We start from the raw sequence: 26,699 nt of genomic DNA on the forward strand, positions 1-26,699 counted from the left end.
TTCGATGACTCACGAGTTCATTCTATGTTGGAATGCGATTGAGTGCTCTCTCTAAAACACGTGTTTTTAGATATTTTTGTCTATTTTTGCGCATCAAATGTGATACGCAAATCTGCTTATCAGTACCACGAAAGTTAATATTAGGTCAAAGACTATCCGACATTTACATTTGTTCTCTAATCTCTGATTTTTTACCGGCTTGCCTTATCATTATCGAACTTGGGTTTCGTTTTCATTACGCGCTTGCAAAATAAACAAAAGTGTATTTCGGTTTTCATCGATTAGTCGGTTTCTATCGTTTACGTGATATAAATTGAAATGAATATGTATTAATCAATTATTTGTGTCATACGTTAAAGTTCAATTTCAACATTCTTATTGAACATTTTATAAACTTTGACCTTTGTAAATAATTTCTTCCGATAATTAAAGAGAAGAAACATATTTGTTTCTTTTGTAAAAGACATAAATAATATAATTTTATTTGCTGATATTGATACACAGTATTAATTATAGATGAAGTATATTCTTATTGTGACAATTAGTATTTATTTAATTAAAATCAAAATATAATTCTTTTTTAATATAATAACAATTTAAATAATAAATCAACATATACGTAGGTATACATATTTGTGTGTATATGCGTTTCTGTTTAAAATAAAAGTCAAAACACAGCCAAACAGTCTAAGAAGTATATATATATTGTTATTGTGAGAATTAGCATTTATTTAATTAAAATTAAAATATGTTAATAAAATAAAACAATTTTTTTTCAATATAATAATAATTAAAATAATAAATCAACATACACGTGCGTATATGCATTTTCGTTTAAAATACAAAGTTGAAACAGTCCAAGATTGAAGCCGAAAGTTCAAGTCGTTCGAATAGGTTCGATCGCCGGAATATTCCGAGAACTATTTACGACGGTACGATACATTCCGTGCTCGTGATGTAATGGCTTTAGTAGATCTCGTTCTTGCCGATGAGACCGCGAAGTGGAAGCTGAATGACGGTCACGGACGGCACATGCGCGCAAGGGAAAGAGACAATATCGAGCCAGGCGGCCTGGTGTGCCCGTCAACAGAGACGGCAGCGTCAGTTTCTTCCGTCGCGCCTGGAAGACGTCCGGCACCGGACCGTGACATTACATATACACGCATAGACAACAACCGTCCGTGTCCGGGTGTTGCTTCTACTTCCTCGTCGGGATGTTCTACGCACGTGTGTCCCTTTAATTCGTGCACGCCGGAGAATGAGATCGCTGACCGAGGAGCCGTTCTCATCGCACGACGGATAATTACGCAAAAAGGCAGGGAACACCGATCGAACCATTGGTAAGGCCAATTTCGCGTTAAGAGAATTCAGACAAGGGGCGCAAAGGTAGGTGCACATGCTCGCGGATATATGTACAATCGACGTCACCGATGTCTGCTCCGAAAAGCACGGTCACGAGACGGGTCACGCGTGCCGCGTTTTCGGAGCACGCACAATAATCGGAGCATTGTATTCGATTAATCCTCATCTCGATCTTTGCAAAAGGTCATCTTCTTGGCTTTTGCACTAATATTATATATATATATATTTTTTTTTTATTCCTCTACGCTCGCTTTTCTGAAAGTCCATCTTCCAGAATTGCGTTATTTAAGTTCAAAAATTTACTCGATAGTTATAATTCGATATAGATACATATTCCAACTATTATTCTTAATCTCTTCAGGGTCTCTTTCGATTATATTTAATATTAAATGCCATTATTTGTTTTTTTATTATTATCGTTGTTTACCAGAAAAATAATATAAAAAATATTGGTGTTACAAGCTTATTGAAACCAATATCCATCTGAACGACGAATGCTTTAAATCGAATGGCGCCATACTTTAATGTTCTGCGTGTAACTAATTTGTTGCATATAGAACATACCAGAGGATAATAAGCTCTAGGCGCCATGCACCAAAATGCATTATCGTTTCCTACTTGACTAGTATTAACCACGCTCACTAATTACTTAGACCATTATGAAGGTCGATGGAAGATGACCGCGCTTGTAATTCACTTTCTCTGGTCGCCCAGAGTAAATTAAAGCGTTCCGCTACGTAATCTATGATACCAACAATTAAAACGATTTCCGCGAGGAATAGAGAAATGTCATATGAAGCAAAAAAAAAAAAAAAAAAGAATTCCCCAATCGTTCAACGACTATCTACCAAACGCACTGTACACTCGCAATATACGAGCAGTGTGCCACGCGGTTCTCGTTCGTCTCTCCTTCTCCTTCTTTCTGCTTTTCTCTCTCTTTCTAACCCTCTCTCTCTCTCTCTAGCTCTGTATTTTGCACCTTCTCTCACTTCTCTGATGGTCACCGCTCGCTTGTGTATTCACGTACGTGACATACACGAATTATGCGCCATCCTACGCACACATATTTCCGCACACAGACCGAGCGAAGCTACAAGCGATGACGACGATTTGCTAATTAGCAGCGCCGTGTGCTATCGCGACAAAGAGATAAGGCCGCGAATAAGGCGTAAGATTGGTGCGACTGGTGGTGGTAATGGAACAACGGGACACGACCCTGACTGCAAGACTTCCCGAGGGATTTTCGAGGTCAAGGGAACCTCGAAGGCGCCGCTCGCGGCGATGAGATATGGTGGGAGAGCAGGAGACAAGGTGTCGCTTACGACACTCGTTCACGCGGTCAGGTCGAATCTCAATCATCGAGCTGACACCTAATCTCCATTTCCCGGATTTTTCAACGTCGGTAGACTCATTCGTTGAAGAGCAAAACAATGTCGCAAATACTTCTTCTCGTATTCTTCTCATAATCTTGGCGCGATAGTCAAAGTGGAAGTCCAACAGTTCGAGGATATTATTGTAATAATACGTAACAGAGACGGTATTTTTTGTATAAATGCGTTTTATAAGCAAAAACGAAAGAATAGTTTTATCAAAACGCTCAGTTTCTCGATGATGAATACTATTTTTAAACAAATCGCAATATATCATAGGTATTAATCTCAATCAATCCTCATTAACCTTTTAATATACATATATTGCGTTGAAGATGCATAAAGTAGTCAGCGTTTCTTTGTCGAGTTTAATGATTGAATCATTCATTAAGAATTCTTTTTTATCATCTTTACTTTCAAAAATTATCCAGTTTCTTCCAATCTTTGCATGACTGTATAAGAACGTGACGGATCTTTCATAATTTTATAATTTCGTTACAAAATACGTAATAACAGTTTGAAGAACACTGTAGCGCAATTTTTTAATTAAATGATAAATTTGCAAAATATTACATCATGAAGCAAGTTTTAGTTTTGTCAGATAAAATGTGAAGTTATTATTTTACATAACGACGCAAATATTGGTATACTGCGTTTGAAAAATGCATGTATAATATTTATGAATATATGAAACTGTGTCTTGAAATATTCGTAGTTCTTTGGTGAGTTGCATTCAAGAGACACGTGCTCATAAATTTCGACGATAATATGAATTGCGCGAATCATCAGTTTTCTCTTGCCACATGGAATGCAAATACGATGTGCATCGTTAGGTGTGTTAAGGTCGTAAACACATTGCATAATGCATTTTTTTATCAGGAGCTATCTGTTGTATATTCAAAATCGCTGAACAGTCGCGCGATATCAATGGAAGACATAACAATATTGGGGCTAACAATAACAAAGCCATGTGGCTTTTATTGTTTGTTTCAAGAGTATAAATGAATTGATTAGAATATTTTAATAATTCATCAAATATCGTGATATTAAAGGAAAGAATTATATACAGTCTTTCTCTCTCTCGATGTAAGATAAAATATTTTTTTCCACAAAATTGCGAAATATTTATGATAAATCATTTGACAGCTATAATTGTGAAGAAAACCTTACAGTTTATTTAGTTTTATCACTATTATTATACACATAACATTTATTTTTAATTGAGACTAAAATAATTTAAGTGTTCATAAAATATGCGTAATCGTTTGTTGGAAGAAACAATGACTCACATCTCTCCAATTCTCGTAATCTCATTGTAGATAAAATATGTGAATTTGAAATTAATTTAATATATGTAAAACATACAAATACGTATATTTGTAAACACAAATATATTAAAATAATTAGAGAAATAATAAGCAAAAAAATACAAAATAAAAATTAAAGCACTCATTATTACAAATATGTAAAATGCATAATATTTATGAGACACATTTATAAAAAAAAATATTAGAAAAAGTGTGCATATATAATAAACAACAGTACTTTTGGCATTAAAAATATTATAATGCGGCTTTTAATTGAGCACGTAAATACATTTAATTCTACCACAACATATTTCCTATTAAATTTAATAACACATATTTTATTAAGATTAAAAAATCTGCCGTAATAAAAAACGTAATGAAAAAATAAACATGCAATATGTCTATTAAAAATAACGATTGTCAGGTCATAAGCCTCATTTACTTTCATTCTGGCTAAAGTGGCCATTAGGTGTATTGAGAGATTGAGCGGTCAATGTCACTATGACTATGTAATTTAACTTCCAAAGCTCCGGAAATTATCCATCAATTATAAAATTATCAACTTGCATTAGTTAATTTATCATAATCATAGCTATTTAGTAACAGATTATCTGCAATAGATGTAGTTTAATATGCTTTTTTGCTGATTATGCAAATCTTGACTTGAAGTATTAATTTTACGTCCATGCTTTTTACACTTTATTAATATGTGGCTTCGGGCAGATACATCTGGTTATTAAAACATCTGCGGTTATTAATTTTTAAACTCTATATCATTCTCAAAGTCAATTTTATCTTAATTAACGATGCAATATTATCATTAAAAATACAATTATTTTTGTCAAGAAAATTTTAGATTGCGTAAGCATTGTACATTACATTATTACATTATAAAGAATAAATAAAATAAAAATGAGAAATTATCGCAATACATAATAATTGCGTAATATTGTAAGAACAGCTTATATAATTAAATAATATATATGTACAAAATGAAAAAATACTTATTTTAAAATCAAAGTAAAAATATAATAATTATAGTAATTTATTTATTAAAGTCATGGCAATTAAACTTTTTGCAAATTTACAATCATAATTGTATTATATTCCTAAAAGTTAAAGCTTTTATGCTAATATCATATAATTATATAATAGATAATGATACTATAATACATTACATTTTAATGAAAATTTCCAGGAGCTAAGGTCACAAACATGCGCACAATATACAAAGTATATCAGATAATATGAAATACTTACAATATCATATCTGACATGAAAGAGAATAACATCAGAATATAAATAAGAAAATAAGTTAAGTATAAAGATATAAAAGAGAGAGAGATAGAAAGAGAGAGAAATAGAAAGAGAGAGAAATAGAAAGAGAGAGAAAATTAAATATAAAAAATAAAATTAATATCTGTTATTTATGTTTTTTATTATATGCGTTATTTCCGTATTCTCTCTTGTATAAGAATAAACAAATACATTTATATGCTCTCTTTCTCTCTTTTGAATATTTTTATATACATCTAATAGTATACAAAATTAACAGTGAAAAAATGTATAATTAAATAAAAATGATATCCTATAATAAAACCTATATTATTTATTTTTTAGAAATCTTAGAAATATTATTTTTTTAATATCACAACCAAATTAAATGTAAAAAAAATTAATATTACCGATTAGCATATCGCAAATGTCTAATAATAATACGAAATATATCTTGAACAATCCATTTTCTCAGTTTTACTGTCACCTGTTATTTTAACGCTATCCATACTTTTTTAACAAATTGCGGTATAATATTATAAGGATTGTGATAATCATAAAAGTTATATCACAAATCACAACATAATAAAATTTTTTTATTTCTCTGTTTAAATGACAGAACTCTTTTTAAACTGAGTTTACTTTAGAACTCTTTGGAACTTCAATAAGTTTTTATATAAAAAAATATAGGTTAATTTTACAGAGATGAAAAGAAACAGCACATTGATAGGAAAATTGCATATATATTTTCGTAACGTTGGTCTGTTTATACGACCAGAGTATACACACTATGTTTATATAGACAGATGCTGTATGCCCACGCATTTGTAAGATACATGTCGATTATGTGCACTTTACAGATATCTAAATTAATGGTTAATATTCATTTGCGTTCAGCGAATATCGAACATCGCCGTCGATATATTTCACTCAATATCAATGTGGACACTGTGCACCAGTTTACATGTTTGTAATATTTCGAAAATTGTTATTAACAAATTTGTTCGCGAGTAACGTATTGCACGTGGACAGTATCAGCGAAACTATGATGTTAACTAATTACTTGGCAACTCTCTGACAGCAATTGAATTCTTCCCTCGTAGAAGCGCGATGGTAACTGTAAATATATATCACAAGTAAAAAACATCCGGGAAGATGTGGTAATTCTCGGAAGATGTGGTCAATGTCACAATTTGGCAAGATTGTGCATTTACTTTTAGAATTTCAATGTATACTCTTTCCAATATAAATTAAAAATTTTAAATATACATATATTTACATATGTAATATAAAATAATGCGTGATAAAATTAAAGTATATGTAAAATATGTATATATTATAAAAGATTACTATTTTGTTTCTTTTTTAATTTTAATATAATTCCAATCTATGAAATATTATTGCATTTTTTTATATTGGAAAAAATGTTTTGCAATTTGATATTTTAATAATTCAGTAACATATATAGTGATCTTTTTTAGTATATTATATAACTTCTTAACGTTTAAGATTTACTCGCTATGATTTTATGATTCACCATATCTCGGATGCTAAAATGTCAGAGATAATTTAATGGTTGAATTATCTTTAAATTCACAGCTCGCGAAAATCATAGGTCGCTATCTATTAATAGTTCAAAATTCAAGCATATCACATTTTTAGGTTCTAGAAATATAGTAGAAATATATGTATATCATTGCCGAATTTGTTAAGACAAATATATTTTGCGTTGTATAATATGATTAAAAATACATTGTTAGATTAAGCTAAAAATTCAGTAATTATAGCCGCTATTACACAACACTACACAGATTTGTAAGTTTAAATTCATAATTACTAATTATTAAAAATCACTAATAAATAAAATCAAATAATTATTGTAAAATTTATAACTATTTATATATATGTATATACTAACAAATCTATAAATTTGTTACGTAAACCAAATATATAAAAACTTTATTATAATAAAAATTTGCTAAAGATTATTTATTTTTTACGAGCAGATAAAAATTAATCACAAATTGTTGATTGCAAATATTTTTACCACCATGATAAAAAATGTGTACTTAATTGTGAGTGCCTTCTTGTGTTAGCACACAATATGTAGGTGCGGAATATAACGTCCGGCAGCTTCCATTTCCTGGTATACCAATTAAGATAAGTCACGATAAAATTTAGGATATCCGTTGATAATATAAATATTAATATCAACAGCATAAATAATATAATTTTTTAATAAAATTGCGTAATATTATGTTAGCACACAGTAGAAGGTGCAAAATATAACGTCCGACAGCTTCCATTTCCTGGTGCATCAATTAAAATAAATCACGATAAAATTTAGAATATCCGTTAATAATAGACATATTAATATTAACTGCATAAATAATATAAATTTTTAATAAAATAGCATTAATAATATTATCGTATTAAATATTAAATTATAAAATATTAAATTATAAAATATAAAACAAATTATATTAATTATCAATCGATCGTGCATACATATTTAATAATTATATAATATATTAATATTTTTATTTTAAATATTTTTTTAAAATAATTATATTGATAATTATTTTAATCATAATTTAGTAGTTTCATAAAAATTTAGCATGCAACTATAACTTTGCATAGTCATTTTCTTTAAGAAGTTATGGTAATCAGTGATACCATTGATATCCTTTAACGATTATAGAAATAATAAAATATTGCTGATATTTAAGAAAATATTCAAAAAAATAAATGATACACTTTTTATATATTTGCAACAATTTTAGCATTTAAAAAAAATTTTTTACACAATTCATAAATTTATTTTTAATATATTTAAAAGTATAATATAGTGTTTTACGTAGATGATTGAAGCTATTAAAAGATATATTAAAGTGGCCTTTATGTACATATAATGTTAACGCCATGTCACCTATTAATAAAAATCTTAGAAGCAATACGTCACTCGTTGTTGTTTTCTACCCTTTGCAATTACTTTAATATATTTTTAATTTAAATAATTAAAAGAGCAGTTTATTATATTTATATATAATTAATATTTATAATTACCGAACTGATCTTTTCAATAATTATTTTAATCTAATTGTTTAATAGTTTAATAAAAATGATTTAAAGAAACATTATTATAATTGTATCAATGATATTAATCGAAATAAAATTATAATTATATTTTTATCAAAAATATTTTAAGTTACATTTATTTATAAATAATTTTTCTCTCTTAAAAATAATACAATAGTAACTAATCTATGTATATAGCTTTGCGTTTATTAAATATCTATTTTTTATTATAAATCAAGAAAGAAAAATTAAGAAAAAAATTATAGTGCAAATAACTAACGATAAAATTTTATTGTTGCAATATTTTTTATTAATGCTATCGGTGTTATCTTTCTTTATAGCGATAACAAGCTATTCCGTTTACAATCAAGATGCTGAATGAATAGACTTAATGACAAGAAGGTTATTATGTAGGTTTTTCATTTCACTAAAATGTTACGTAAACTGTTACGTAAGTCTATCGTAATTATATGAAGATATCGATTAGACCATTTAATCAAATAGTGAAACTTATTTCACAGAAGCATATGTCTGCTCGTAGATATAATTAACACGTTGCTTAATAGGATAAAGTGGCGTAAGGGAAATAACTATGCGGAAAATGAGTGTCATCTGGCATGCTAAATTGGAAACAATTGGATATCTTTTCAACTCCGGCATTTCTGTTAAAGAAACTTAAATATAAAATAGATAAATTTTATTTGCATAGAATAAATAATTTATATTATAAACCGATCAAGATTCTAAATAAAAGACTACTACTAAAAATAAAAAAAAGTTTTAAGTAAAAATAATATTTATACATTCCATTATAATTTATATAACAATAATACAAATATGTAAATTATACGTATATATTTTTTATTGCTTTAAATGTGCATGTAATAATTGTTAAATAATATTTTTATTCAAATACATATACACACACAAACTATAATTGATTTTTAAGGGTAATTTTTAATTATTAATAATTATTAAAATTTATAAATTCGTTTTGTTGTAGGTGCAACCGCGAGTTAAAATGAGCAAGTCAACCCGGAAGAGACGCTCTTAACATTGTAAGTATTTCCACGATTAACTGTTATTGTTAATATAAATTTTTACTTATTTGTTGCGTGTTATTATGACATGTACGTATTTAATAAAATTTTCTTATATATGACTATTTTCACTTCGCAACATTTACGTGTTTCATCCCACATAGTGCAGATTTGCCGTAAAGTTTAATCGGTGCAACGACGCTAGAAAACTCCCTGTACCGTGATGAACTATCGATTATCCAAAATCCAAAAGCCGATGCAAAGAAAATAGAAAGTAATACAAATACTCTACTTTTAAATGCGAATAGCATATGCAACATGCATCAAATACAAATAAGTGTGATTATAATGTTAAGTTATTCTTGTGTGTAATGTCAATCTTTCTTATCACAAATCACATATCACATATTGCAACCATAGTTAAGCACAATACATAAAAAATATACACAAAAGGTATTTATTTATATCATCAGAAAGCGTTTCATAACGCTACGCTGTATGTAAAAAGAAGACTTAACTATTTTAGTCAGACTATATTTTCAGAGAGAGTATATAAAGTGTACAACAACGTTTTTTTTTCTTTTCTACTTTTGTTAGTTTCTTGCAAGTTTCTGCACGAGTGCTGAAACTGCATTGTAAATTCTATTGTTTCAATTTCCTTAGACAGAATTTGCTCAAAACTAACAATAATAGATAAAAGAAAAGATTTACGAAGAATGTTTCTTTTAAATTATCTTTATAAAATTGAAAAGGAAACATTTACAATAAAACGAAAATAATTATTTATAAATTATTTATATGATAAAAAAATAAAATATAAAATGTATAAACAGGACTTCTGGTAATGATAAAATTTTTCATAATTGAAAGATAGAATAATTTTTAATGATTATGCAACGTTTCGTTATATAAGTATACACTTTTATTTTTATTTTCCAAAAAGAAAAAAAGGACCTCGGTAAAATGCATTTAAAAGATCAAAGCTGAACATAATTTTATGAAAAAAAATTATATGTGCGCAGTTTAACATATTTCCAGTTAAAATATGTTTGCATTTATTTTCAAAAACATATAAAATAATTTTTAAAAAGTAATATAAATTGCATTAATATGTGCAATACTAGAAATAATTAATCACTACACCAAATCTTGCATTTGAATAACGAAATAATATACGATTGTTTTAGATTCTTACTAATGTATTTAGATTCTGACTGATTTGTAAAAAAGCGAACGTGAGAATTAAAATAATTTTAAAACTTTTTGATTATAACATTTTAATTTAAATATTAAATATATTAATTAAATAAATATTATAATTTTGACAGCTGTTATTTCTCTTTATTGTTTTAATTTTAAATGATGATATTTTATAATTAGAGTTGCTTGCACGTCACTGATTAATAAATTAAAGGTCGAAGAACACGTTAATGCTTCATTTTCCAGAGGGGTTAACACCCGATTAAAGTTCAGATGATTCCTTTGAAGTATTACGTATATACGTTACTTATTGAGGCCACAGGTCGGCTAATAACTATCAATTAAATATGACTTCAAACGAGTTCTCAATAAGAGAATTGTGTGTCAATGCAAGGATCGCAAAATCAAATTATTGGAGAAAAATATTATTTATTTGCAAATAACCCTTTCTCTACAATTAATGATAATTTTTTTTAATCTAATTATATACACATCCGGCCTTCGTGTATGCCTTTATACCAACTAGTTATGTTTACAAAAACTCAGCTTGTACGTGTACAGTATAAACAGTGCAAACTGTACACTGAATAAACATCGATGCTTAACTTTAGAAATTTATAACACCGTGTAGTACAAACGCATAGTATCTTACTTAAACACAATCGAGTTGCAATCCTAACTCATCAGCCAACACTATTTACGCACCAAGGATATTAAAAATATATGTATGCAAGGTGTAAATATTGATTTTCGAAGCCATGAACACGAAAAAAGTCATATCTACGATTTATGTCGTAAGAAAAATAACATTTGATAGCATAATCGATATAGAAAAGATTGATGCGATGAAGAAATCCGATGTCTTTAATGGCGACATTGATCCCTTGTTGACAGAACCGGAAAACGCCATATCTAGGCTGACTTTGCCGGAAGTTGGTGGAACGTCACGGAAATGACGAAGAAGTTTGAGTTCAACTGGCAGATCGAGGTGCCGGAAGCACTCCGCACTGGCTGCGTCTTCGATCGTTGGACGGAGGAGAAAGATAATACTGAAATCGAGCTGAATTGCTTGTTCAAGGTCGACGAATATGGTTTCTTTATTTATTGGCAGAGCGAGGGAAAGGTGAGCTTTTTCTCCCGTCGTTTGTGCCATTTTGTTCGTTTTGGATCAAGAAACGAGGTGTTTCTAAGATCTTTAGCGACCTACGAATAGAGACACCTTCATTCTTATCTTATCTCTCTTCCCTCTCCAGGATGGTGATGTTATAGAATTGTGTCAAGTGAGCGACATTAGAGCCGGAGGTGTTCCAAAGGTAAAGGAATGCTTTCATTATCTTCAAATAACATAGCATTTAATCTGTCAGAACTAATTGTAATACACATTCAAGAATTAAAATAATATTTTATAAATTATTGATTTGTGTATATCTAGTTGTACGAGAAAATGCTTCGCGATATCCAGAAATGATGTCGAATCAACGTCAATTCGTCGTCGAATCGATGTTGATTCGACGTCGATGATCTTTATGAATATTAATCCTTTCAACTATGCTAAAATAATGGTATAAGAAAATATTAGTATTATATCAATTTTGTATTTATTACCTTTTTTTTGGTTACATTATTCAATTATTCAATTATTAGTCAATTATTTTATATAGGTACCTTAATTTTGTAATAATACAAATTTTTTTTCAACTAACTAAAATATTAGCAATATAACAAGATTATTAAGTAATTGATCACACTGACTGTAGAAGGATATCTTTATTCTAGCGACTTTTCGACTTTAAATTGGGTCCGTTTCCAGCTACAAAAATACAAACATGAGAGTAATCACTCGGTTAGTAACCATAGAACAATATATAATCATGAATTTAATTGGACTGTTTCCATTTTACATAACGAATCTAATTTAAAAAAAAGAGAAATCTGCGAAATGATATACATTAAAAAATATAAGGACGCGATTAATCTACAGAGAGACACAGAAAACTTAAATATTATTTATGACAATATTTTTAATGTACTTTAATATCCTTGACTGAGTTATTTGTTAGTGTATTGTTCACTGTGTTATCTCTGTGTTTCTCTACTATTTTGATTAGCATCAGTTTATGTTAATCTCTGATTTTGCGAACATCGTTAATGACGATCGAATTTTTACTTGAATTGGTCATTTAACGTTTAATAATTTTTAATTTAAAGTACCTTCACAAATGGACATATCTTGAAACACAAATATGTCTAACAAATAATTTTCTATATATTAGAACAAACGTTTGTTGATTGTCTTTATTAATACAGCATTTTTCTCTTTGTATCAATGTTCAAAAAATTTCTTTATATTTTTTGTATTTTTATAGCTGAAAAAGGATCCAATTTAGGGTCGAAACGTCGCTAGAATAAAGATATCCATCTATAGTCAGTGTGGTCAATTACTTAACAACCTTGTTTTTAATTTAGACTGACAATTAACAATTTATCTTGTTAATTAGCATTATAAGTCTCAATTTTATTGCTAAAAGCGAAGTCACAAGCGAAATAAAATCTATCGTTCAAAAAATAAAAAAGGTAAAAAAAAACATGTTAATAACTAATACACTAACGTATTTTCAAATAGGATCCAAAACTATATGACAAGCTACTCAGCAAACACGGTGAACAGTTGGACGAGAAAAGTCTGACCATTTGTTCGGGCGTCGATTATACCAACATCAATTATCAACATGTCGTATGTCCGGATCTTGCCACAGCTAAGGTAAACGCCATATACTAATCATGATAGCAACAGAAACAGGGCATCCACGCATTAAGCTTATCGGTCAAATAAATTATTATTGACTGATTGATATGATACCGATATAGCATTTATGATTAATATTATCTTTAATAAGACTATAATTTTGTGATATTTATTTTATAATAATAAATAATATAATTAGATTACTTTTTAATAATTGTAATTGTAACGCATAAGGTTTATTTATCATGATAGTTCTTGTGATAAATAATACGGTAACATTGTACGTAATAATTATAAACGAAACATATAAGCGTGAATGCGCGATTGAATCGCAAAACTTTTTTATCTGATTTGAAAAAGTTTTTAATACATCGTTCGCTTATTTACATTATTACGCTTATTTGCGCTTTTATACCTTTCATTTTCAAGAAATTTTATCACCAATTATCGCTAAACCAGGTGATACGAAAATAGCGTGAGTGCGTCACACGCGATTTTATACATGATCCAATTGATTTCTTATCGTATTGTGACCTCTCCGTCGCATATATTTGTTGTGCTAAACTATATATAAAATATACTATAAAAGCCATTTGCTATTATAAAAATAATATCATTTAACGAAATAAATTATAAAAATAATATTATCTAGCGAATCTTTATATTTGCGTTCTAAAATTATTTATTTTAGATATCATGTAATGAAGATTGTTGAACAATATTTACTTACTCTTTATTCCAAACTTAAACGCATATTACTATACAGGGTGTCTGACGTAAAGTGTCACACCAAAAATATACAAGTAGATCTCGTTATTTGGAGATGATTTTTCCTCAGCAAAAATGTCAAGGGAGGCCATCATTTTTTGGATGTTTTTAATTTTTACCATCATGTATCTTTATAACTGAGCTTTAAATCAAAATTTTATTAAAGTAAACTCTACCTGAAATTAATTGGAGAATGTGGTTTTGTTAATATTTTATTTTCACAAGGCTTAGTTTGCGAAAAACCCTTTATTGTCAATCGCTTATAACTCGAAAATTATTAATGCTTCTATGTTTTTGCTGAGGAAAAATCATTTTCAAATAACGAGATCTACTTGTATATTTTCGGTATGACACTTTACGTCAAACACCTTGTATATTTTAAATGTAATATTATTATCAAATTAATCAGATCGGAATAATACGTCGAATAAATTTTGCTGTATTAAATAATCTATTAACAAAGTTTGATCGCTTTGATATCAATGTATATATGTAGCGATAATATCGTTCTGATAACAGATATCGATTTTTTTATTGGTATTAATAGCATTTATCATTATAACAATATACATATATGTTGCGGATTGCAATGACTGATAGATTTAGTGACTTAATAATTTTCATGATTATAGTTTGTATCCATCTACTAAATTTGGTACATATTAGTTCTACAAAAGAAAAACGATCTACATTATGTCATTTATATATGTCGTCACAGGTATGGTTGGACGGCGTTCGATCGATTACGCACAACGTCAAAGCGAATAACGTTTGTCCGCTTACTTGTTTGAAGAAACAGTAAGTTTGCCAATGCATTTATATACGTTTGCACTAACGTACGTCAGTAAACAATAACACTGTTTACCTTTATGAAATTGGTCGTAAATTTTACTACATAGAACGTATTTATATAAAAACTTCGCATTTCTATTTTATTTCTGATGCAAAAGAATATTTAACTTAGAACGTTGAACAAATTCGATTTAAGTCTTAGTATTTCGTTGGTCTTTTCGGATTCTCTTTTTAAAGTTTCTTGAATCTTTCATCTTCTCATAATGGCATTATGTAAATTTCATGATATCAGAAACTTACTACTAAAGTACATGATAAAAATTAAAGTTGACAGGAATTTGTCCTATACTGTGTTTGTGTTGTTTGGATAAGATTTTTATTTTTTAAATATCTAATATATGAAGTAGATGAATAAGACAACGATTCTTATGCTATTTTAGTTGGATGCGATTGAGAATGTTGGTGGATCCTAATGGAAAAGTTCCAGTAAAGGTTGTCGCGAGAACTTTCGCGTCCGGCAAGACAGAAAAACTCGTTTACCAGTGTCTTTCTGAATTAGGCCTACCTAGTGGAAAAGTATTTTGATTATTATTACAATAAATTATCAACAATATATTTTATCTTTTGTCAAAATATTGCAAAAACTTTTTTTTTTTATTCCTAGAATGACGTCATAGAACCTGATGACTTCACCTTTGACGCATTTTACGCGCTTTATCATAAAATATGCCCGAGAAATGATATAGAAGAATTATTTCAATCAATGTGAGTATACTTATTTTGAAAGTATAATATATTTTAAATATTTTATATACTTATTTTAAAAGTATAAAATATTTTAAATATTTAAAAAAGTTGGGTATATATTTTTTGTCTGTAAAAAAAAACAATACCTTTTTTTAACAAGGACTGCTAATTATAAATTTAAATTACCTCAATATTGAAAATCCAATAGTAAAATTTTACTAAAAATTGATATAAAACAAATTTTTTTAAGTTTATAATATTAAGAACTTTACAAATGTCAAAGCATGCTTAATAAAGAAACATAAACAGGAAAAAGTTTTACATATATTATTTATATATGTTTTTTACACTTTATTTTTTATTTTTTATATTTTTAAAATATATTTTATTTTATATAGTACTTTATAATTTATGTTTTATTCAAAATAAAACAAATTTATGTACAGAAGAAACATTTTATAAACGCGATTATTTATTTAAAAAATTCCAGAACACAGGGTAAGGCTGATACAATTAATCTGGAGCAACTGATTACTTTCCTCAACGAAAAGCAAAGAGATCCGACCCTGAACGAAATTCTCTATCCACTTTATGACGAGAAACGGGCACTGGAGATCATCAATGATTACGAACAGAACGAAGTTGCTCGCAATGAAAGTAAGAGCTTGATATATAAATAAATGATGTATAACTTTGGCAAAATGTTTCTCTCGACTTTTCCAGGACCCCAACCAAGCCTAATCAATTTCCTTTGTAAAAAATATTATTTCCATAGATATTCAATCTGCTTTTACGTATCAAATACACGCATATACGGATATATTATATTATTGTGATTATATTTTAAAGATATAAAAGAGTAAATTTAAAAAAAGATTCAACTTAATAATGTAAAAATTAAATTAGCTCGATCGATCGAATATGATTTATTTTTGCTACAATTAAAGAATTTATGAAGATACTGACTTAACTTCCAAATCGACTTTTCTTTTAAAAATAACTGCATATTTTCAGGAACGATGACGAAAGACGGCTTCATAAGGTACCTGATGTCCGACGAGAATGCGCCAGTTTTTCTCGACAGGCTTGACGTTTATATGGATATGGATCAATCTTTGGCGCATTACTATATCAATTCGAGTCACAATACATACTTAAGCGGACGACAATTTGGCGGAAAGAGCAGTGTCGAAATGTATAGACAAGTTCTACTTGCTGGATGCAGGTATAAAATATACTGCTGTGCAAAATACAAGAACCGATTACATCTGATTTATGACATATATTCTGACAAATCTCAATAACTAATACATATTTATAGCTGGATCGATTGCGCTAGCTTACCAAAGCGTTTATTTGAATACTTGATATTATATCTGGACGTAAAATCGATATTCGTGACATGAAACTAATGAATATTGATTTTCTTCTACTTCATAATAATAACATGCAGTTAAAAATATATTTAATCTAATTTTATAACAGATTAAATAATAAATAATAGTTATTAGTAATAAATAATAATTATACTTACAAATATAAATACAACTTTAAATAATTCATTGTTGTGATATTTTGTTTAATTTTAATTTACTAATTAATTAATAATATAGTTATTGTGCTTCATTATCCTATGAATTAACAAAAAATTATTTTACATGATGAGAGTTATAGTCTTTTTTGAATTTAAAGGTGCGTTGAATTGGATTGTTGGGATGGCAAAGGAGAAGACGAAGAGCCGATAATCACTCATGGCAAAGCCATGTGCACCGACATTTTGTTCAAGGATGTTATATACGCGGTCAGAGACACGGCCTTCGTTACATCGGAATATCCAGTGATTCTCAGTTTTGAAAATCATTGTAGCAAGAAGCAACAGTACAAATTGTCCAAGTATTGTGATGAAATTCTAGGTGATTTATTATTGAAAGAGTCTCTAAAAGAATATCCCGTAAGTTGAAAATGTTATAAAATATTTTATAGACTTACGACAAATCAGTTTACAAAAAAGAATATGAATTATTTATTGCAAATTAATCATTACTCAGCAAGAAATAATTAATCAAAGTGACGTCGATCATTTTTTGCTGGATTAGATTACAATATATTATACACGATAAATTATATAGCATATAAAATATAAAAAGAGAAAGAATTTCTTGCATCAACTCGCTTTTACAACAAATCGATCGTACAAAATTTTGCGGCTCTTTCTAATTCTAAGAATAATATTTAAGAATATATTATTATATAATTATATTTATATTTATTATTAAATATATAATATATTATTATATAATTATATTTATATTTATTATTAAATATATAATATATTCAATTAATATATTTAATTTAATTATTACATTTGACTGCGTATATGATGCATTCAATCAAATATAGTTTGTTATTAAAAATTATATATAGAAACAGATTTCGCCAATTTCTTCGATCTCAAAAATCAAGTTTAATTAACTATATACTTGGAATGTTACAACTGTTACATCTTTATCACTTATATATCATACTAAATATTCTTATCACTAAAATAGCTGGAGCCAGGAGTACCGCTGCCGCCGCCCAGCATGCTGAAACGTAAGATTGTCATTAAGAACAAGCGCTTAAATCCCGAGGTCGAGAAGCAGGAATTGGAGCTCTTCAAACAAGGTCAATTCGTGATCGAGGACGAGGTCAAGGAAGACGCCAGCGCGCCGCCGTCCGTTGCCGCCGTCGTGGAACAGCAACCGGTAAAGGTAACCTTCATTATAATCCTCAGATTGGATGGTAGTGCCCCTTCACTTTAATTCAATTAAATGGCCATGGTTCCTATGGTAAATCGACGATATACTGTTACTCTCAGGAAGAAATCTCTGATGTTGTAATAGCATCGGTAGGCATTCAACAACAGCAATCTAGCAGCGGTCCTAGTCTCGGCGACAGCATAGAACTAGTAGCGGCTCAACCTTATACCGGAAGTACTACCAATGTACATCCGTGGCTATCCTCTATGGTTAACTATGCACAACCCATCAAATTCCCTGGCTTCGATGTTGCCGAACGTAAGCGAGGTTTTTGCTTTATTAAACAAATTAATTATGTACATATATCTTTATTCACTATTTTTTTCTGAATATCATTGTTTAAGATATACATATATATATATATTAAAAATGGTGTATTAATTCGATATTACTTTTTCTTATAAGAAAAAGTAATATCGAATTAATACACCATTTTTAATTGCAATACGTCAATGCTGATATTTTATATATTACACATTGCATTAATATTTCTGTTATTTTTAAATATTTGTTTATATGATTACAGTGCTTTCTATACAAGATATAAAATAAAATTCACGGATATAATTTTTATTTAATGTTATAAATACGCTTTATATTTTTTAAAATATACGATTAAAAATTGCAACTGATGTAATGCTAGTTGATTGAAATTAGAATTAAAAGCAAATTACTATTTCAGAAAAAAATATTCATCACAATATGTCTTCCTTCGCGGAAACGGCTGGTCTGAACTACTTGAAAACGTCGGCTATTGAGTTCGTAAATTATAACAAACGGCAGATGAGTCGAATTTATCCGAAAGGCACACGAGCCGACTCTTCCAATTATATGCCACAGGTAAATACATGCTCGTAGAGTGCAATTTGCGCTACAAAGAACACGAAGAAAAGAAATCTCTCAATGATCGATCGTTGCGAAACAGGTCTTCTGGAACGCTGGTTGTCAAATGGTGTCGCTGAACTTTCAAACTGCGGATCTGCCTATGCAACTGAACCAAGGCAAGTTCGAGTACAACGGTTCTTCGGGTTATTTGTTAAAGCCGGATTTCATGAGACGAGCCGACAGGAGTTTTGATCCTTTTGCTGAAAGTCCTGTGGATGGAGTAATCGCCACACAGTGTAGTGTTCAAGTACGTCTTACTTTTTTAAATGATAAATAACACTCAATTTCGTATTCTAAAATTTTTTCTTCTTTATTTTTGAAATCGAATAACTCACAGAATTAATGTGATTTTGATATATTATTTTGGTTTCTTATTATGTAAAATTGTGTATTTATACATATATACATATATTTATTCCATTTTTACTTTAAAAATATGGTACTGTTTAAATTTAACTTTTTTTCACATTATATAATGGTTCATAAATTTTGTATAAACATACATTATGCATATTAGATAAGATGTATATTTTATAATACAACTGACTTTTTTCATAATATTTTATATATGTATATTTAAATATGTATTAATTTATTATATTTGATAATGTTAAATTATTATTGTATTATTTTATTTTTTATCTTTTATAGGATCTTTGTTCTAATAATAATACAAATTGATATAAATTGCTCAATCACATAAAAAATGTTAAAAATATTAATACAATTACAATTTTTAATAATTTGTTATGTATCAAAGTTGATAATTGAAAAATAAGATATATTTAAAGAAAAAATTGTATTGCATATACATATGTTTATATATATACATACATATATACGTGTATAATATACAACATACAATATATATATATATATATATAGAAAATTATTCGAAAAAAATTATTAAAATTATTATTAAAATGGTGCCTGGTATTTAATGATTTATTATTCTAATATTATCATAGGTAATAGCGGGTCAATTCTTGTCCGACAAGAAAGTCGGTACGTACGTGGAGGTCGAAATGTACGGCCTACCAACCGACACGATACGTAAAGAATTTCGCACCAGAGTGGTTCCCGCTAATGGTCTGAACCCCGTTTATAATGAAGAGCCCTTTCTCTTCAGAAAAGTTGTCCTACCAGATTTGGCTGCTTTGAGATTCGCGGTATACGATGAATCAAACGGCAAACTGTTAGGGCAAAGAATTGTTCCTTTAGACGGTTTGCAAGCCGGTTATCGGCACATTGCATTGCGAACCGAAGCCAACTTTCCGATGTCTCTACCTATGCTGTTTTGTAACATTGACATCAAAATCTATGTGCCAGATGGTTTTGAAGGTACGATTAATATTACACGTTGGCTTTATATTTTAGATTTTTATATAATTATAATTTTCAATCGTGTAATTTTAAGTAGAAATATTTCTTGTTCATAAAAAATAAACTGTCTTACATATTTGATTCGACAATTATGTAAATACGTAATTTTAATAACTTTTGTTTTTATCTTTGACTTCTATAAAAGTCAACGCAAAAATCATTCAAACTTTTAAAATGAATAATTATTAAAATTAATAACTTTGATTTTTATATTATGTGCATTTAATAATATTTAATAATAAATGTAATTTTGATTATTTTTAATTAAATTTTAAATAAATATTAATTGATTGCTTTAATACTGTTTACAATTTTTTTAGAATTTATGGACGCTTTAACGGCGCCACGAGCATTTAGAAAGACCGAAAGTATGTCGCAAAATAAAATGCGGGGCTTGGGAATTGAAGAGAGTGACAGCAAAAACAATATAGACAGCAAAAATAACGTATCATCTCATTTCGAAGCAGCTAAACCAAGAGGTAAATCGTAAATACAGGAATTGTGTTATTAATCAAGTACTTATAAGTACTTGTTCCATTTTGTTTTTACAGAGGAAATGAAGTTCGATCCAATTACTTTGGAGACTTTGAGACAAGAAAAGGGCTATCAGAAAGTATTACGGAAACAACAAAAAGAATTAGAATCTTTGAAAAAGAGGCATCACAAGGAGAAGTTGACTGTCCAGAAGCAACATTGCGTTGCTATAGAGAAGATTTTCAAAGGAAAAAAGTTAGTCATTTTTACACAATTTAAATCAAATTTTTGCAAAAATATTTGTGTTTAATAAATCAATTAAATAATGCTTATATTTAATCGAAAGAGTATAATTCGATGACAAAATAAAAACTTGAAGAAAATGAAAAAGTAAAAACGTATTTAAAGAAAATAAAAATTTTTTAAATATGTAGTATAAAATAGTACATATAAAGTAAAATAATTTACGCATGCAAGATTAAAGATTGATATAATTAAACATGATTAATTGACAAAACATTTCATGATTAATGATTAAAATAACATATACATACATATATAATATATAAAAGAAAAATATATAATAAAATATATAAAATATATAAAAATTTTTAAAATTTGTTTCAGCAAAGCGGAGCTGTCAAGAGATCCTATCGTTCGTCGCGCTGTTTCCGAACAGACAGCCCAATGGTCGCGTCTCGCTGACAGACAGCGTCGAGAGGAACGCGATCTGGTCCGCGGACACCTGGAGGAGCGACGAGCGCAGCTTGTCAAATTATGCCTAGCCGCTCAGTTCGCTCAGCAGAAACAACAAACTGCACGACATGATCGCGATATGAAAGATATGACTGCGCGACAAGCAAGACTTTCAGTGGAAAGCGCAAGAGAGGTGATGAATGACAAGACTTTGAAAACGAAAGGGATTAAAGAAGGCAGACTCAGGGAGAAGCAGCAGAATAACACGAAAAAATTTATGGAAGAACGCAAGGTCGGACAGATGATACAAAACAGGGAGAAGGAGAAGCTTAAGTTGATCCACGAGAAACAACTGGAGGAATTGCAGAAGGATATGAACGCGGTAAGCGAACACATTCTTGCTATGTTAAGGATTTTTCCGATAGTATAATTTGCATTTATATATAGATAGTATATTTAACATAATTTATGTAATTATCAACTGTAATTATCAAAATTTATTTTAATTATTAAAAAATTGAGGAAAAATTTTTTTTTTTTAGATTTATTTATTTTAATTGCTTATCGATGGATTATCGATATTTTTCCGGTACTTCTTCCGAATATATGTATTACATATATGAATATATGTAGTAGATTTAATTTATTAAAAAGTTGAATTTCTAATTTATTGTATATATTTGATTTGCAATTGCATATTTTTGTTTTGCAATTAAGTTTAATTTTATTTATTTATTATTTATAATCTATGTTCCTCTTTTGTTAGTTTGTTATATCACGTTATGTGTTGTTTTATTTAATAATTTTTAAACTTTTTTGTTAAAAAATATTTTATATTTTATTTTTCCTCTAATGTTCTTTTCATTACGTTATATTTCAAAAATTATAAATTGTGAATTATAAATAGTTATATTAATTCGAAAAAACGGTATTATAAGCTTAATTATCAAAAAATAATTTTTGATGTAAATGTGAATTATTATAGTTGAAAATCTGGAATAAAAAAACTAAAAAATTTTTTGCTGATTTTTTTATTAATGCTGTGTTTTGTTATTTATGTGTAAATAATATATAAAAACTCTTATCACTGAGAAAAAAATGCTGTTGATTCAATTAAACGTGACGTTACGAGCTGCCATCAACATATGCAGTTGATTCATCAGTATATCAGTTTAAACAAAGGTATGACATCTTGATTTGATTAATAATGTCATTGAATTAACAAAATACTGATGAATCAACTGCATATGTTGATGGCAGCCCGTAACGTCGACGTTTAATTGAATCAACAGCATTTTTTTCAGATAGATTATTCGATATATAAAAAAGTCTACTATACTATAGAAAAATATTATTTGAGTAAGTAAATAATTTTTCTAAACAATTATTTGTTAATCCTATATTGCATATTACATTATCTGTTAAAACTAAACTATTCATATATGATATCAATATATATTATTCATGCATTGTAAAAAATATTAAGTAAAATCAAGATTTGAAGGTGACTTGAGGACTTACTCTAATTAGTAAGGATAAAGTAAAAATAAATTAATCATTTCATTGAAAACTTACTGAAAAATCTAAATATTAAGGAATTATTTTACATAATTTAAATTTATAATTTATATAGAGATAACAAATTATTTTTTTAATGTAATTGTCTTAGTTATACAAACAATTCTTCCAGATCATGGATATGTACAAGAACGAGGACATGGATTATGAGCTGGCTAAGATGTTGGCTGAATTCTACGTGTGATGAGCCAACCGAGTTTCTCCGCAATTTACCTCCAATGCGCTATGAACGAGGACTGTTTTCAGACACACAATTTACTATTATCGTTAATTATACTTGAAATTGGGATCAAACTTTGTTAGCTATCATTCTCATATCTGCCGACAAATGTCGCGCGTTGTGAGAAATCAGATGTAAAACGAGCAACTACAGTAACGTTTCTAATTCTTATTCAGCCAAGTATTTTTTTATAAACAAACATTTTGTGTCTCCATATAGTCTCTGAGTACCTATAGACTAATGAGGGAGTCAATAAAACTAAAGTGATCTAGTCAAGTATTAGATATATATAAAAAGTATATCACACATGATCGAGACTGATCAAACGGTGTGATCCACCGCGCGATTCGTCGAAGTGAATATTTTTTGATTGTTAACACTATTATCGAAGTCTATCGAAGTGGAAAAAATGTATGCATGTATGTGTGCGTGAGATTGTTGTCTGTATTCATGAGTCGATGCCTAAAATATCGAGAAGGACTCTTGCTGTTATTGTGACGATTTCTAGACCATACATACCTTTGAGTTGAGAGAGACGCTTTCACGGATCTTAGCCGATAGTTCTCGTGACTGCTGATAATGATTAGAGTATTAATACATTAGAATCTCGAGAGATCGTAATTTTCAGTCGATACTCTTACACGAATATTCACACAGATTTGTAAATAAATTTTAAACGGGAGCCTAGTATAATTATTATCATACATTGTTGTTTTCATTATATAATATAAAATGTTATTTACATAAATTATTATATCATTCTACATATATATCTATATATTAGATATAAAGGATGAAATAAAAAAAAATATTACAAATTATGTTCGCGATTATTTCTTGTTTATTAAATTAGAGGCAATTATTTTCGTAAGGCATGTATCTGTACGTCGATAAAAATTATGGTACACAGTAAAAATTATATTACAACGAACGTCGAAAGATATTTTACATGAAACATAATAATTTATTTAATTTTATTATCATAAACAATGGAATGAACCAGTTCAATACCTGAGATATTTTATTGGTTAGAATTAATTCTATAATTAATCACTTCGAAAGAAATAGTATTTTAATATATTCTATAAATACATATTTTCTTAATTATCATTATTCATAGATGTGGAGATCATAATCATGTGTCTCGTCGTCGTGATTAAAATAATGTTCGTATACATCTGAATTGACATCAGCGATAATAAATTCTTCATATGGAGCTAAAACAAATAATGTAATAATTTCTTGATATTTACCAACAAAGTACAACAGTATTTCACACTGATTTTTTTAAAATAATGTTAAATAACATTTCTTTAAGCTTATACTACTTTTAAGCTATCGAAAATGTTTCTAATTCAAATCGTTAATGTGTTTTATATATCTTCTCTCTTTTTCAAACATTTTTAATACAATTTTAACTGACGAAAATACATATTATAATTTGTATGTATTAAATAGAACATTTTAATTAATATACTAATTTTATACGTGTGCAAAGATCAGACAACTTTCTACAAATATTTACATTTTAATTTACCTGAATAAGATATATCTGAATGAGAGATGTCATCTATATCGTTGTGAGTCTCCACGAATTGAATAATTGGTTGATAATATGCATGGTGCCCCAAATCCGCAATCTCCGCTTGGTCTCTGTAGTTCGCGGGTATTATTATACTATTGTGATTATCGATCTGTACATTTTGATAACTGGTAGCGCCATGGCCGTGATAAACCGTCTGAAGATTTGTGTAATCTATACCTCTTTTTATTATCCTCGCCTCGCAAATCGCGATTACCAATAAGAACAACTATAAAACACAATAAATTATAAGCTTATTTAAACACTGTGAAGAACCATCTTATAAGTTATGCATTAACTTTTCATGTTGATTTTGCTAATGGTTTTGCTAAAATGATCATTTTTAATTTATACGACTTTTTTGGCAGCCAAATTAATTAAAACTTAAATAAAGATATTGTATATGTTATTAAACTGTTTTTTTTTTTTTTTTGTTTAATTTACAGACTCACTGTTTTTAAATTTTCTAAACATTCACTCACATAATATCTCATAATGAATTCACTTCAGATGTGCTCGTTCGTTTGTACTGAAGATATCTTCCCATGAAGGCGTATTTTATACGGCGGACGCCGCATAGACTTACGCAAGTTCATGCGAATATTATGCGCTAGCAGCGGATGTTTACAATTTGTGCTTCATGGTGTAGATTCGCGTGGACGCGTTGTGGCGCGCTTAGACATATGGGAAAATCGGTGGGTTACGCTCGTAAGCATGCACGTGTGTATGCTAGTTTCAAAACCGCGAGATCGTTTCATTGCCGAGTTACGCAATTCAAGTTGAATGGTGTTGCGCGTATGTGACGAAACCGTATGTGATTCTTTGGAATCCTTGGGAAAACTCGACGTCGATCCGTCATTCCAACCTTAGTAGTATATCGGTTTCGTGCAGTCAATTTATCTTTGATGCGATAAGAGGAAGAAAAACTTATCCGCCAGCAAGGACACGTGAAATTGCGACGATTATTATATATTCTTTGTTCGAGAATTGTTATATAAACATCTGGAATTTTCATTTATAAATGATCTTCCACGCTGATACTCTATTCATGATTGAAATTAAAATTATGTAATTATATATTTTTATAATTTTCTGGAATAATAATTTAAATTTATAATATATTACGCATATTTTGTGTGCATAATATTTAACAATGTGATGCACAATTTCTGGAAACAATCGGAGAAATTCCATAGCAATGAGATTTCATAGCTCGAAGAATTGAGATCTCAGGAGATGCAATCTAGATAAGTATATATGGTAGAAGATGTCCGCAACTCTGTAACATAATTGTAGGCTATACCTATGCTTATGAAATTTATATGCATATAATAGTTTTCTGGATGAAACTTTGAATAAATAGCAAAAATTTATAATTGGCAGTAAATTTCGACATTA

The 26,699-nt window shown here is 28.7% G+C and overlaps 2 protein-coding genes across 4 annotated transcripts; one reads left to right on the plus strand and one right to left on the minus strand.

Annotated features, from left to right (window-relative positions):
* Window positions 1-1,056: 1,056 nt before the first annotated feature.
* On the plus strand, window positions 1,057-25,474 carry LOC114929261 (1-phosphatidylinositol 4,5-bisphosphate phosphodiesterase). 3 transcript variants are annotated; one of them, XM_029300744.2, is made up of 20 exons: window positions 1,057-1,340; window positions 9,396-9,450; window positions 11,527-11,755; window positions 11,886-11,945; window positions 13,256-13,393; window positions 14,865-14,944; window positions 15,379-15,514; window positions 15,603-15,703; window positions 16,176-16,342; window positions 16,700-16,910; window positions 17,378-17,636; window positions 18,235-18,435; window positions 18,543-18,741; window positions 19,166-19,323; window positions 19,409-19,615; window positions 20,337-20,709; window positions 21,072-21,230; window positions 21,303-21,480; window positions 21,853-22,303; window positions 23,612-25,474. In XM_029300744.2, the coding sequence occupies exons 3-20, from the start codon at window positions 11,585-11,587 to the stop codon at window positions 23,681-23,683; spliced, it is 3,321 nt and encodes a 1,106-aa protein (XP_029156577.2). In that variant the 5' UTR covers window positions 1,057-1,340; window positions 9,396-9,450; window positions 11,527-11,584; the 3' UTR covers window positions 23,684-25,474. The 3 variants fall into 3 exon arrangements, with proteins under 3 accessions (XP_029156577.2, XP_085340676.1, XP_085340677.1); XM_085484550.1 differs by having other exon boundaries at window positions 18,235-18,429; XM_085484551.1 differs by lacking the exons at window positions 1,057-1,340; window positions 9,396-9,450; window positions 11,527-11,755; window positions 11,886-11,945; window positions 14,865-14,944 and having other exon boundaries at window positions 13,288-13,393.
* On the minus strand, window positions 24,667-26,009 carry LOC114929215 (uncharacterized). Its single transcript, XM_029300715.1, has 3 exons — window positions 25,784-26,009; window positions 25,257-25,530; window positions 24,667-24,936 (listed from the first exon to the last, which is right to left on the minus strand). The coding sequence occupies exons 1-3, from the start codon at window positions 25,793-25,795 to the stop codon at window positions 24,830-24,832; spliced, it is 393 nt and encodes a 130-aa protein (XP_029156548.1). The 5' UTR covers window positions 25,796-26,009; the 3' UTR covers window positions 24,667-24,829.
* Between the last annotated feature and the right edge of the window lie 690 nt (window positions 26,010-26,699).

This window comes from Nylanderia fulva, unplaced genomic scaffold (genome assembly GCF_048542155.1).
Source record: "Nylanderia fulva isolate GAGA-0341 unplaced genomic scaffold, ASM4854215v1 Scaffold3, whole genome shotgun sequence".
NCBI classification, from domain to species: Eukaryota; Metazoa; Arthropoda; class Insecta; order Hymenoptera; family Formicidae; genus Nylanderia; species Nylanderia fulva.

Coding starts and splice junctions, on each gene's coding strand:
- LOC114929261 (XM_029300744.2), top strand. CDS start 11,585: ATGACGAAGAAGTTTGAGTTCAACTGGCAGATCGAGGTGCCGGAAGCA. Junction 16,343..16,699: donor CGAAGTTGCTCGCAATGAAA/GTAAGAGCTTGA, acceptor GCATATTTTCAG/GAACGATGACGAAAGACGGC. Junction 21,231..21,302: donor CGAAGCAGCTAAACCAAGAG/GTAAATCGTAAA, acceptor TTGTTTTTACAG/AGGAAATGAAGTTCGATCCA.
- LOC114929215 (XM_029300715.1), bottom strand. Junction 24,937..25,256: donor TTCAGATATATCTTATTCAG/GTAAATTAAAAT, acceptor TATTTGTTTTAG/CTCCATATGAAGAATTTATT.